Source organism: Saccharomyces paradoxus, chromosome XVI (genome assembly GCF_002079055.1).
Source record: "Saccharomyces paradoxus chromosome XVI, complete sequence".
NCBI lineage: Eukaryota > Fungi > Ascomycota > Saccharomycetes > Saccharomycetales > Saccharomycetaceae > Saccharomyces > Saccharomyces paradoxus.
The window spans coordinates 271123-284501 of NC_047502.1; the positions used below are offsets into that span (position 1 = coordinate 271123).

At 39.5% G+C, this 13379-nt stretch overlaps 6 protein-coding genes across 6 annotated transcripts; 1 reads left to right on the forward strand and 5 right to left on the reverse strand.

Annotated features, from left to right (window-relative positions):
* Positions 1-1124: 1124 nt before the first annotated feature.
* Positions 1125-2660, reverse strand: MKK2 (putative mitogen-activated protein kinase kinase MKK2; the record flags this gene model as incomplete). The annotated part of the gene is made up of 1 exon (XM_033913738.1): positions 1125-2660. One exon carries the CDS (start codon positions 2658-2660, stop codon positions 1125-1127), a length of 1536 nt encoding a protein of 511 aa, XP_033769629.1.
* A 631-nt stretch (positions 2661-3291) lies between these two features.
* UME1 (Ume1p) lies at positions 3292-4677 on the reverse strand (the record flags this gene model as incomplete). The annotated part of the gene is made up of 1 exon (XM_033913739.1): positions 3292-4677. The coding sequence occupies one exon, from the start codon at positions 4675-4677 to the stop codon at positions 3292-3294; it is 1386 nt and encodes a 461-aa protein (XP_033769630.1).
* Positions 4678-5010: 333 nt separating this feature from the next.
* Positions 5011-6174, reverse strand: SPP1 (Spp1p; the record flags this gene model as incomplete). Its single annotated transcript, XM_033913740.1, has 1 exon — positions 5011-6174. One exon carries the CDS (start codon positions 6172-6174, stop codon positions 5011-5013), a length of 1164 nt encoding a protein of 387 aa, XP_033769631.1.
* A 286-nt stretch (positions 6175-6460) lies between these two features.
* GIP3 (protein phosphatase regulator GIP3) lies at positions 6461-10312 on the reverse strand (the record flags this gene model as incomplete). The annotated part of the gene is made up of 1 exon (XM_033913741.1): positions 6461-10312. One exon carries the CDS (start codon positions 10310-10312, stop codon positions 6461-6463), a length of 3852 nt encoding a protein of 1283 aa, XP_033769632.1.
* An 884-nt stretch (positions 10313-11196) lies between these two features.
* ISU1 (iron-binding protein ISU1) lies at positions 11197-11694 on the forward strand (the record flags this gene model as incomplete). The annotated part of the gene is made up of 1 exon (XM_033913742.1): positions 11197-11694. The coding sequence occupies one exon, from the start codon at positions 11197-11199 to the stop codon at positions 11692-11694; it is 498 nt and encodes a 165-aa protein (XP_033769633.1).
* A 510-nt stretch (positions 11695-12204) lies between these two features.
* Positions 12205-13137, reverse strand: ODC1 (mitochondrial 2-oxodicarboxylate carrier; the record flags this gene model as incomplete). The annotated part of the gene is made up of 1 exon (XM_033913743.1): positions 12205-13137. One exon carries the CDS (start codon positions 13135-13137, stop codon positions 12205-12207), a length of 933 nt encoding a protein of 310 aa, XP_033769634.1.
* Positions 13138-13379: the final 242 nt, after the last annotated feature.

Sequence of the window (13379 nt, forward strand, 5' to 3'; positions counted from 1 at the left end):
GGTTGAAACAGGTGTTGATCTGAGTTTCAGAATTTTTCTCTTGTTTACCTTTTCGCTGTTCTGCACTCATTCTTTCGATTGTTTTCAATTGCTTTTTTAGGAAGTGCGGCTTTGTTTACATAAAAGGTGCGCGGGATTTCAATGCAATATGAAATTTAAAAGGATACGTAACGATAGCTCTATTATTTAGGGTTCCTAAAGTGATATACTTTATGGATATACATTTATCAGATTGCTGAGTGTACAGGGGGCTACGCCTTCTTTTAAGGGAGTAAAGAAGATAGATATGCATTGCATCGGCGACATATTAATTGTGCAGATAGAGCTGATGCGCAAGCTGAAGAGGTTCTGTTTATAGAGAGTCATACACTAACTTAAGGGTGACCGGGCCCTATTGTACAGTGGTTATGTTGTGATCGAAGAGAAACAGCTTCATTTTTACTCGGTTCCTTGTTCCTTTTTCTAATGGAAAGTGCATAAGTATTACGAAAAACGCTCAAGAGAGAAGGGCGAGTGTCGTAATCAGAAAAAAGGGCCCCTTATAGACGAAAATTATAAAGGTTATCTCCTAGCTCGGTGCCCTTATCATAATCATTAATACAACCAGGCAACATAAGTGTGATATTTCGTATTTATGGTAAACTTATTGAACAACTCAGGCCACCAAAGAAAACTCTCAATTCAGCGAAAAGTAAGCGAGAAAGTATCGTAAGCTTTCTTTCCCTAAGTTTGACTGATTCTTGCTTGACTCTTGGACTTAGTATGTGACGCCATACGGTTTTTCTTCCTGCGTAGAGATGAAAGAAAATTTCCCCGCGCGGCTGAATACAAAAGCGCCTAGACTCATTTGAGTCATAATTTAACACATCTCTGCGTGCCTTGCAGGAAGACTTGAATGTGTATTTATGGCTAATGTTACCAGGCAAATAGAAAAAAAAACACTAGTAGCCCACGGGTAGATCAGTATTAACTAAATTATGTACGCATATGTAGAGAATATTAAGGAATAACTAGGGAGAAAAATAAAATTCGCTGAACTTATGATGCTAAAGGAAAAGTGGCGGTATTAAAAATTTTCTGTGGTAGAAAAGTCAGTACGGGTTGGGAGAAAAAATGTTGGGAATCTAACTCTCGTCACCTTCACTTTCCCAGCATTTCTTCACAAACCGCTCCATGTTAACTTTCTTTTTCATTTGCCCCACTATCCATGGATGCTTTAACATTTGCCTGGGAGAAGGCCTCTCTCTGGCATCTTTTTTCAAACAATACTCGATAAAAGATTTAAATTTTTTGCTCCAGGATATGTCTAGTTCAGGTTCGTCCTTCAATTGAGGAGAAAACGTCAAGATCATGGTCAATAATTCTATCGGAGCCACGTTTTGCGTTATTTTTTCAGATTCAAATGGGAACCGCCCTCCAGCAACCTCTAGAAGAGTTAGTCCTAAGGACCATACATCACACGTTACGCTATATGGTTGACCCTGTATTCGTTCTGGGGCCATATAGAATGAGGTTCCGGTAAACGTCATTGCTAAAGAGTTGACAGCCTCCCCACTGACGCCAAAATCGCATAATTTGACTTCTCCCTTTTCATTAAGAAGAATGTTTTGAGGTTTGATATCTCTGTGAATAACCTTCCTTTCATGTAAATATGATAAACCCCTTAAGACAGATTCTGCTATCTTTCCTATCACCCTCTCGCTTATTCTTCCACCACGTTTTAACAGGTTTTTATAAGTTGCCTCCAGCGATTTTCCTCCCATATATTCCATGGCGATGTATATCGAAGAATTCTGTTCGTCAGTAAACATGCCATAGTACTGCACAATGTAATTAGATTTAAAACTCTTATTGAATTGTAGCTCTCTAAATATTTGCTTTTGATATTCTGGGTCAGTATTCATAGTGTTGATTGTCTTTAATGCAAAAACCTTTTTCCCCTTTTTCAATCGACACTTGGCTACACAGCCACCAGCACCTTCTCCTAAAATTCCTAGTGTAATAATCTCGTTCTTGAGATGCCCAAACTTCCATGCTTCTTCATCTAATCGGTCTACATCCTTCCCTTGTATTAAAGCAGAACAAGAAATCATGTTATTTGCACTTAAAGGGGTGGAGTTGCTCCCGCTACTGCTTAAGTCATACGCAGAGAGGAGTGTCGAGGGGTACGAATCCTCGCCTCCTGGTGTGCCGAGATCTTTCCTCATAAAATTGGTGTCTATATTGGATGGCTTAGTGGAAAGAAGATCACCAGACAGTGGTTCCTTGTAAGTTGTATCAACATGCAAGTTCGAGAATTTTTCATAAAGTTGACTATCGCCGACAACTCTATATTCCTTACCATCTTGTTTTTGTGTTAGTACCAAGGGTGGTAATGGAGGTGGCACTGGCCTGTTTTTAATAGTTGTAATAGATTTTGTAGACGTTGATGATCTATTGTACAGTAAAGTAGAACTTGAAGCCATAGATGATGTGGCGGAAGTAGCTGAAGTACTATTGTTGGAATATGGGCTTTCGTTTACCGACGAATACGGTGATCGGTTGAGATGTTGTCCATCATTGGCGTGTTTCGCATTTTGAACTAAATTTACGGGAAGCGTTAATTTTGGAGTGTTTTGGTGACTCCTATTGGATTCTGGTGGTCTGAACATGGAAGCCATTATACTGGGTATATGATCTATTTTGTAGATTTGATAACAGTGTTCCTTACGCGAATCAGATAGTACTTGTTACTAATAAAAGGTTTAATTTCTCAGCGAGCGAATTTCATACAAATCAGAAGGTAGCCAACATATAAATATATGAATATATGTGTGCCTACGTGTTTGTCGAGATTTTTAATGTAAATAAGCGGAAAATTTTGAGCTTTTTCAGTTGATCCCTTTGATTCACACTCTTTTTCATCCTTCAACTCTAAGGATCAGTTTATTTCTTTTTGAGTTTTTTTCGCATTGAGAAAGCCAACACCAACAAAGGTAAAATAGGTCCAATAAATACTACTACGCCTTGAATAGTTTAGCAATGACAGACGTGGTTGTGGAGTTTCCTTATACATCTCAAAGACCAAAACTTGCGTTTTCAGAAATGCTTTCTTTCTCTATAATAAAGAATAAAGCAATCGTCTTTTGTATTTATATAGATACTTTCAATCTTACAATTTATGTTTACTTCAGTTAGAAGAACATTTGAGAAAATTTTTTAAAAAAACAAAAGCTGAAGTAAAGACTAAGTATTACACAATTTATTCATACAATTTCCCTCCACAAACTCAAACAGCCTAAACAATATATATTAATTTTTAGCAGTTTCAAGCTGTCTCTTGCCATCTGAGACTTTTCCCGTAAACGGCTTATACAGAGTTATCAATCCATCACTATCAACTGTAGCAACCAGATCTTCAATGTATCTGTGGTAAGCAACAGTATTGACCTTATTATTTTCTCCTATTTCTCTTCTACAGCCCCCAGTGTGATAAAAAGCCATGCTTTCCGCCTCCACTTCGTCGGATATAATGCCTTGAAAGTCCTCATTTATTTCGTTATAAATAGCAAAAACTGGTTCAAAGTTCCAGTGATAAACATTACCAAGTCCTCCAACAGTAACCACCTCCGTGGGTGAAAGAGCAGAAAATTGAATTTTGGACACTTGCTCACTATAAAAATGATGAACTTTGAATAGTTCATTTACTTTATTGTGTTCTTGATTGATATTTGAATCAGCACCAGCATCCGCTGAAGCGATAACCGCACGTATATCCCAAACTTTGAGAGCACCACCACTTGTTCCGGTCATAAATAATGTATCAACAAAGGGTGATACAGCAAAACAACACATTTTGCCATCCAAAGAATCGCTCAACGTCCAAAGGGGCTCTTTACCCGTTTCATTACCCCAAAACCTTATAATGCCGTCATCGGAACAAGTAGCTAATATTTGGTTGTTTAAAAACTTAATTTCTTGAATATTTTTTATGCCGGGAACAGGTATTGTACGAAGTACTTCTCCTATCTTACCTGAGTTATCTACCAATTTTATTGTAGCATTTTCACCATCAAGATTTTTTTCCTTAGTTACTGCTAATGTTTTTGAATCGTTAGAGATTGCAAAATCAACGCAGGGTTTATCGTTTTGATTGCCGGACGATGCTGTGTTTAAAGGAGCGGGCGACTCCATCATTGTGTAAACGGGCAGTTTAACCCCCTCTCTGAACCACGCCAAAGAACCATTGGTAGAAAGGGCTATCACTTTTACATTTATTTCACTGTTATCAACATAAATCATCTTTACAATCGTTTCACCGGAAAATTCCCATTTTGGAGTCAAAACAGTCTGCTCTACCTTTTGAGACTCCGTGGTATAATCCGGTTGCTCTAATGGTTCTAGATTGCTTTCAATTTTTTTGTAGTGAAGTCCGAGTGGCACTATACAATCCACTTCAAAAATTTCACTCCCTTGAGAATATAAAAGTGGCACGCTTAAAACACCTTTAGATTTATCACACGAACTATCGTTAGTAAAAACCAGACTCCTAAGTGTAGATGGAGATTCGTCAACCTCTGGACCAAAGATGGGCTTCAAACTTGAGATATGTTGGTATAGTGAAGGTATTGATTTTTTCCAAATTTTGAACTCTTCATTCTTAATTTTGTTGTCTTCTGCAATATCTAAAGTACTCATTGTAAGTAATTAAGGAAGGAAGGAAATATAATACTGAGGATACGTAGTTGGGAATAGTGTTTTTTGATCCAATCGAATCACCTTGAGTGTGCTAAGTACTGCTTGAAAAAATCAATACCGCTTATTAAAATTTCGCAGCCAAATCGGCCGAACCCTTTCGAGACAGAGATAGCTCCATTCACGTGTAATGGAGCCTGAAGTAAAGAGAAGTCGAGTAGGCGGCGCCTATGCAAGGGCTCCTCAATTGACATATTCTCACGATGGGGCATATATATATATATATATATATGTATATTTAGGAGAACCGGTATTCGATTAGGCAGTTTTGTACCACTATAAACCTCTTCTTATTAGTTCCTCATAGTATTGGATATTGAGTTGCTTTTTTCTTGCCAGTATTAGATGTTGCAACCTTTCTTGCATAGATTCTAACGAGTCAATCTGCTGGAGATATTGTTCCTGATTAGTAGACACCCAATCCAAATGCCTGTTACACTTCCACTTCGTGCATACCTCATGTATTTTGGTAGCCTCCTCATTATTCCCAATCTCTTTGACGAATTCCTCCACAGGGCAGGGTATTCGCTCGTATGTAGAACAATAGCCGCATATGTTTCTCCTGGCCCTGCTCCTGCTGCTATTCTTCTTTTTCTTCCTTTTTGCACCTTTGATATCTTCTTTACCGCCTTCCGCACCGTTTGCAGCATCATCGTCCAGCTTCCGCATTTCCGTATACACGTTATCCAACCATCCCAAATATACTTCCAAAAGTTCTAGCTTTTTTTTGAATGATGGTAGGGATATCTCTTGAATTTCTTGAAGATCATTCTCAAGAGTCTTCAACGTCGTGTCCTTTACAACAATTTGATCAAAAATTTCCTTTTCGTCATCGGTTTTTACAACTGCATTATTATTAATGAAATCGAGTTGTCCAAATTTCTTGAATTTATCTATGTGTCCTGTTTGTTCGACCATTTCCTTAACGACTGCCCTATCCTCATCCATTTTCAATCGTGACCAAATGTCATTCACAAAATCTCTACCATGTTCCTCGGAGCAATATTTACTATCCTGTAAACACGGTTTGTAGCAATCGCTTATCCTACATTTTCTTTTCCACAAAGTTTTCGGCAAGCTCATTTCACCATTTATTATGGCGTCCTTATTTTTGCCAGTAATCCCCGTTTGACAATAGGGACAATAAAATGAGAACACCAAGTCCTTAAACTGTTCAGGAATATGAAGGCAGGTGAAATGGAACCAGTCATCACAACCGTCACATCCCACCATTAGCTCCCCATAATCTGGTTTTTTACATATGCAATACACATCCTCTCCTGTATTCGGATTTCTTTTTAAACTAGAGTGCGGTGGACACCATTGTGGCAATGACATTGGAAACACAGACAGAAAATTATTAAGATCGAAGTAGTCTTCTTTCAAACTTCCTGCATTTTGTTCTTCTGATGAGCTCTGTTTACATTCAAAAGTTAGCATTTACAAAGGCTTCATTTTGAATTGTGTATAATTTTACCCGCCTTAAAATATTCACGGTATCTACAATCTAGCCAAATATATCAATTGATCTGTGGAAGGCAAGCGTAGTCTTCTGTACTTTCATTCATCTGAAAAAGTTTATCTGTTAAGTCTATCGAATATAACCAAACTAATGGCAGTGTATATAAATAAGTATGGAAATATGAAAAAGTTGATAAAAAAGTATAATGCAGTGAAAAAAAGGGAAGAAAATCGATTCACCAGTGAAGAAAGAATGCATGTACCTTCACAGTCTGATTGATCTCTCCATTGACAAATTATTTAACAGTTTATCGTAGGTAGCAGTGACTTTGACTTCACAATTAGGATCGTCAGTCGAGTCTGCAGGCAATGTTTCTAAGGATTCTTTGTCGGGATTAGGCGCGGAAACATCGGAATCCACGCCGGAAGTAAGTGTCGAAGCGCTATTCTGAATGGATTCACCATAAATGTTTTCCAATTCTACGTTGTTGGAATTGACGTTCTGAATCAAATCATCGATGGAATCAATACCTTTAGCCTTCATAATTGCTGATCTTAACACAGCACCTGATGGAATCTTTGGCAAAATCTTCGGATTAGCTGGGCTAAATAAACTAGTGGCAGCCGTTTCATTATTGAAAGCTGAAACTGAAGAAGATGATGTTGACTTATCAACAATTTGTGTGTTGCTAGGCATATGGCGTGACTGCAGCGGTGTTTGCCTTGTTGATTCATTTTCAGGATATAAAGACCTCTGCTGTTGAACAAAGAAACCCCATTTATGTAATTCACCTTCTTCTTCTTCCTGCTTTTTACAACCTGCAGAAGTACTCGACGATGAATTCTTGAACACCAGCGGTTTACCTGTGAAAACATCGATGGTTTTACCGGAATCGGTTGCCATTAAATGTGGCCTTGCTGTGATTACATCATTCTCAGGTTGTATTTTCTCTTCAGGGACATGGTAACCGGATTCAACGTGCTTTAATGCTGGTAATTTTGAATCTTCGCCATATGAGTCAACGCTTTCCTTGGAATCATCCCTACCGGATCCCAGGACATCATTCAGATTTGGGTTGTGCGAAAACAATTCAAGTATGTTGCATAAGTTTTGTTCTAAAAGTAGCAGCCTTACAAGATTTTCCTTTTCTTGTAATGGTAGTTCACCAGATTTCCTCTTTTCGAACATAGAATCTATTGTATGCTGAACATTATGGTGCAAAATGTGGAACTTTTCGATATATTTTTTCAGCAAGTATCTTTTCGTGGTATCTTTCTTAACCTTTATGTTCTTATCGCTCAACAAGTTCAGTTTTTCTAGGACGCTTTCAGCGGTCATAGTAACTAAAGAGCCATCGAATAGTAAATCATCCTGCGAATCCAATTCATCTAATTGGAAAGTCGAATCCATGGTCCGTCTCATATTTCTCATCAAGCACAGCGCTATTCTTGATTGAATCTCTTCCGATATTAAATCATAGTCAAAATCCAAACCAATCAAGTTGGGAGAGTCTCTCGCAAATGCGTAAAGCGTAGATGAAAAACTGTTTTTAGCAAACAGACCCTTAACGTCCAATACACAAGAGCTATCTGATTCTCCATCTGTGTTAGTTTGCTGAACAGGTGAGTCCCCACCATTCATTAAATAGAAGTTTTCAACGTTTTGATTAGTCATCGACACATGCGAGAGTGATTTGCACTTAATCAAAATGTTACAAACGACGGCTAGTTCTTTTAACGTCAAATTATTGCTATCCAAATGTATCCTCTTCAGGTTCGGAAATCTTGGTAAATACTTGTACATGTAGGGTAAAATGTCGGGAAAGCATTGTGGCAAATTGCTCAAATCCAAAAAAATCAAGTTAGGTAACTTCGAAAGGTATTTCAAAAGCAAAGCTAAATCGTAAGAAGTCGAAATATTGGTACTGTTCAAGATGAAATATCTCAAGTTATTATACGATAGGGCAGACAATTTACCGACCATTGACTTAACCATGGTAGATAAATCATTAAAGGCTAGATCCACACCTTGGACATTATACTGAGACATCCAATTGAAGATGAATTTCAGACAATCCTGGGAGATATTGGAAGTAGTGGCACCTGCCAAGCCAAGCCTGATGCCCGATTCTGGGAAGTTTTTTTGGGTGGCAAAGGATGTCAACAAACGTGCGAAGCATGAGTAAGGAATCTTGTTGAACTGAATACCATTCAATAACAATTCCTCCAAAGGTTTGTGACATCTCTGCGATAATACGTCAGTAAATAAATCCCAATCCATATTATGGCGATACAGTGATTCAGCGAGGTCAGATTTGACTTTCGTTTGAGAAATGTCCAGTTTGTTCAATGATTTGTTTAGCAAAAGGAACTTACACAGTAGTTTCCACCCATCTTGGTCGATTCGTACATTTCTTAAGCTCAATTTGTCTAGAACTGTGGAGTTGACTAAGGCAGAGATGATTATCCTGAACATATCCTGGTTTAAAGCAACATTATCAAAAACTATTGTGTGAATGGGAGCAATGGTTATGAAATCACAAAATGAAAGGATATCAATCAACGTAGGCTTAGGGTTTAGAAACTTCAATATTTGTAAGGGAGCAGTCTTATCCTTTACTTGTCTTAAAGTAGATGGAATAGGTAAAATTTCCCTTAAATGGCAACACCTCGTGTAAATAACGTCCAATGTGACCTCATTGTTTTCCATGGAATCACCGTCTTGACAGTTATCTTGATCAGGTTCCTTGAAATAGTGCTCATGCATGTGAATGGGCTTATCAATGCCAGCTTTTGAAAGGCTTTCTGCAAGCTTATTATTCTCGAACTCCTGGCCAGTTTCCACGTTTGGTGGTGGCACCTCTTCACTTTGTTTTGTAATGGTGTCTTTTGATGACTTTGCGGTAAGCTTACCGCCTGCGTCCGACGCGGTTTTAAAGCTAGCCACTTCAAAGGCTATTCTATTAGCAGCAAAATGAGCTTCTTGCTGATGCTTAGCAGCCTCCCTTAGAGCTAGCTTTTGGTTTTCCAAGGCCAGTATATACTCTTTAGAATTCTTCGTGTACAACGGCCCCTTAATGTTAGAATTGGTCGACTTCGCCGATTGATTGCTACTGGAAATGCCCACAGAAATAGAAGGAATCTCGCTTACCATGTCATCTGGGATAAGAATATTCCCCTTTTTTGGAGTTCTTGAAGGAAGTTGTTGAGGAGGGTCGGATTCGAATTTATCGACGGCAAACGATACCCTTTTCAATGAAACCGTAGATAAATCTTTTACTGTAAGTGCAGGGGAGGGAAGTACTGATGGTAATGGTGACACAGGAGTAGGCGGTTTGCTAGCTGTTGGAGCCGGTCCTCTCATTGGTGATGAAAGCTCTTTCGCACGTTGGTCAGAAGTACCAATTTTTGTAGCGTCGTTAGGCTCATTCGCAGGGGTGCTAGTATTAACAACAGGTAATGGTTTTTTAGCGGTGGAAGCAGAAGAAGAGGTAGATCTTTTGCCGAACAGAGACCCGAAAATTGACCTTTTGGATTTTTCTCCATTAGTTGAGTTACTTCTCTTGATAGTAGCATTCGACGGTGAAGAAATTAGTGGGAGCTTCCCCTTGCCAACAGAAGCAGCCGCGGTGGCGTTTATGCTCGGGTTTGCCAACCTTAGTTTGGACGAGACCACAGCATTGGATATAGAGGTGGAGCGCTTCTTTCTTACAAATTGAGTACCAGATCTGTTGTCATCATTATCTATAACATCTATAGCGTCCACGGTATCCAAATTATCAATGTCGGCAGAATCGCTTCGGTTACCACTATTAATAGGAGTAAGTAATGGTATGTTATCAGTGTCCGACGCAGACATATTGCCATTGTTTCTCTCCAAATCTGGTTTCTCGATATTAGAAAGTGCTGCATTAGATACCGATGAGGACCTCGCACGAGGCTTATCATTGCTAGTCCTGTTGCCACTCGTGCTATTTTCTCCATTTTTTAAAGTGGACTTAGATGAAGAGGATGCTGGCGACGTAGAAGGCCTCGATGCCTTAGTATTCGTTTTCCGCCTACTCTTGCCTTTATATAACCAATCTACGGGCACATCGAACTCGGTGTTAGTTATCATAACCTAGGTACTATCACCACTCCTATTCTTGCTTTGGTAGACTTTCGTTCCTGCTCTTTCTATAGGACTACTATAGATAATATAAACTAAATTTTAGCTTTGTGCTGTAGTGTTATTTCCCAAAACAAACTCTTCTTTCTCTTAGTCTTCCCGCTCGCTTATTTGCTCACGATACCAAGAATTCTTTTTTTTTTCCTTCTTTTCTTTTTCTTACACTACCCTCTTCTTGTTCTTCCTTGCGTTTTTACCCCTCTTCCCTTTATTTTGCAGCAAAAAGAAAGATAGGAAGGCAAAAGGAAAAGGACCATAGCGACGGCAGAGCTGAACAAGCAAGGAAAGGGAAGAAAAGATGAATAATCCGTCGCAATGATGACTGCGCGGTCATGGGATTTCAATTGGCAAGGACTAATATTGTGATTGTTTGGGGTACGGCGCAGAAGGTAATTCTGTAACCGTAATGCCCGTGCTATGATGATTGCATCACTAAGACGTAATGTGGAAACACCGCTTTTTGCTCCGCGGACATCGACCTAAGGAGAAATGCCATATTATTTCCGGGTATATCCGCGCCAAACCTCTCGGGGCCGAAGTTCGGACGCTTTATCTCCGCTTAGCCAAGGCCGTCAGAGGCGATAAGGTGCGTTGCACCCCAATTAGCCATAAGGAAGAAAAAAAAAAGCATGTATGATCATGATGATGCAAAATTGAGAGGAAAAATGACTCAGGCTATTTATATAAGTAAATGAAAGGGTTTGAAGCCTTTTTCTGTTTCCATTCTTCGCTCTTCCGCATACTTGTATTCATTCACAAAAGTATTTTTAAGTCAGCAAGAACGTCCCTTCATATAACAATTGAATAAGGAAAATATAACACATTTCAACCTGATGCTTCCTATTATAACGAGATTGGCAAGACCTGCTGTGATGACCGCTAGACCTGTGAATGCCATAGGGGTTTTGAGAGCGTCCAGCATAACGAAAAGACTTTATCATCCCAAGGTTATAGAACATTACACACACCCAAGAAATGTCGGTTCACTAGATAAGAAATTACCCAACGTCGGCACGGGCTTAGTGGGTGCGCCAGCGTGCGGTGATGTGATGAGGTTGCAGATCAAAGTAAACGACTCTACTGGCGTTATTGAGGACGTCAAGTTTAAAACTTTTGGATGTGGCTCCGCCATTGCCTCCTCTTCATATATGACTGAATTGGTACAGGGAATGACCTTGGACGATGCCGCGAAGATTAAGAACACTGAAATTGCTAAGGAATTGAGCTTGCCCCCCGTCAAGTTGCACTGCTCTATGTTGGCGGAAGATGCGATCAAAGCAGCTATTAAGGATTACAAGTCCAAGAGAAACACTCCAACTACGCTATCGTAAGGAAAAAGAAGACCAAGACAAGAAAAAAACAAGGACAAGAACAAGCCCTCCAACGAATTCGACTTAGCTTGTATAAGCATGGATGTTCCTCATTAATATTGTCCTATTTCCTCCCCTTAATCTAGCATTTCCTTTCTCTCCCTCTTCTCATGCATATCTTCCTAGATATATTTCCAGGGTGAAAACGGAACGGGCAAGCTTGTTTCGGCTTACCTGGTACTACGAGCACTTTTCCTTTACTCTTCCTCCCATTCTTCCCTCCTCCTTATATATCTGTACTCTCATGCGTGGTATATGGCATCATTATTATATAAATATTCTTTAGTTGTAAAAGACTGTTTCATTTAACACTATTATCGCTACACAAAACTAGGCTTTAATCATTTCTTCCATTTTAATGCACTTTTAAAGGAATACCAGTGAAGTTTTTACTTTTACTTTTCCGATATATATATATATATATATATATAAATAAATAAGCTAACACGAGATGGAGTTGGGAGCATCAGATCATTGTTTCTTACCGTACTTAACTTCTCTGAAGAAATCCATGACATTGGTGAAAACCACCAATAATAAACCACCACCGGGGGCAAGTCTCATGACCTTTGGCGCAAACCCCTTATATAATGCTTTGAACCCTTCCTCGCGGTAAACTAAAAGCACCGAAGGCAGGGACCAGTTATACCTTCTAAGGGGCCCGGAACTCCTTTGAATCCTTGATTTCACCACGTCAAATGGTGTATTCAACAAACACCCGACAGTACCACCAATTGCACCCGCGATCAAATCATTTCTTGTCTTTTCTGTGCTTGTCTTAGCCGCCGGCAAAAGCTTCCGAACCTGGAATATTATACCGAAGTAACCGGCATTCCAAAGAACGTGTCTCCAGATGGTGGCTTCTAGGCCATTGAAAAGCGACAAAACACCGCCTTTTACAACACTGTTCTTTACCACTTCAATTGGGGTCTTGAACTGTGAATTCACATCCTGTAACCTGATCTTTACCAGTTCAAAAGGCGCGACGATAAAGGCTTCCACAGCACCAGCAGACGCACCGCTACATATAGCAATTTTTTGAGTCATCTCCCCATTGGGAGTGGGGAAAACCTTTTTATAAAACGTTTGAAATGTATCGTTTCCAGAGAACTTAATTGCTCTTTTTGGAGCTTCCATTAATATAGGTGAGGTGATACCTTTGTAAAGATGAGAAAACCCTTCCTTCTTGACAATTTTTGTAAGACAATCCATCACGCCCGTGTAGTGGTCCGCTGCTACCTTCGCCGCAGCAACAACCGGGTTGCTTTTGGTGGTGACTTGCAATTGCATTCTTGTCTTCACCACGTCTAATGGATACATCACCAACAGCTCTGAGACGCCGGCAATGGCACCCGCTGTGAACTGGTATATGAACGGCAAAGGTTTATTATCTATAGAAGTCATCTTACAGTTCTTTTTGTTTCACCCTCGTTACAGCTTTACCTTGAGGATAATGAGAGATAAAGGCCCTCAAAAGTCACTGATATATACCACGGCGGTCGCCCTCACAGAAATCCCCGAGAATCTGCCCTTCACCAAATCAGATCTAGCCAGTTCGCAGTTTTTTTTTCCCTATCTCTATCGCCGCATTATGAAAAGATCCTGGGGTAATAATGGGAATGAACTGAAAAAAACCAATATTGATC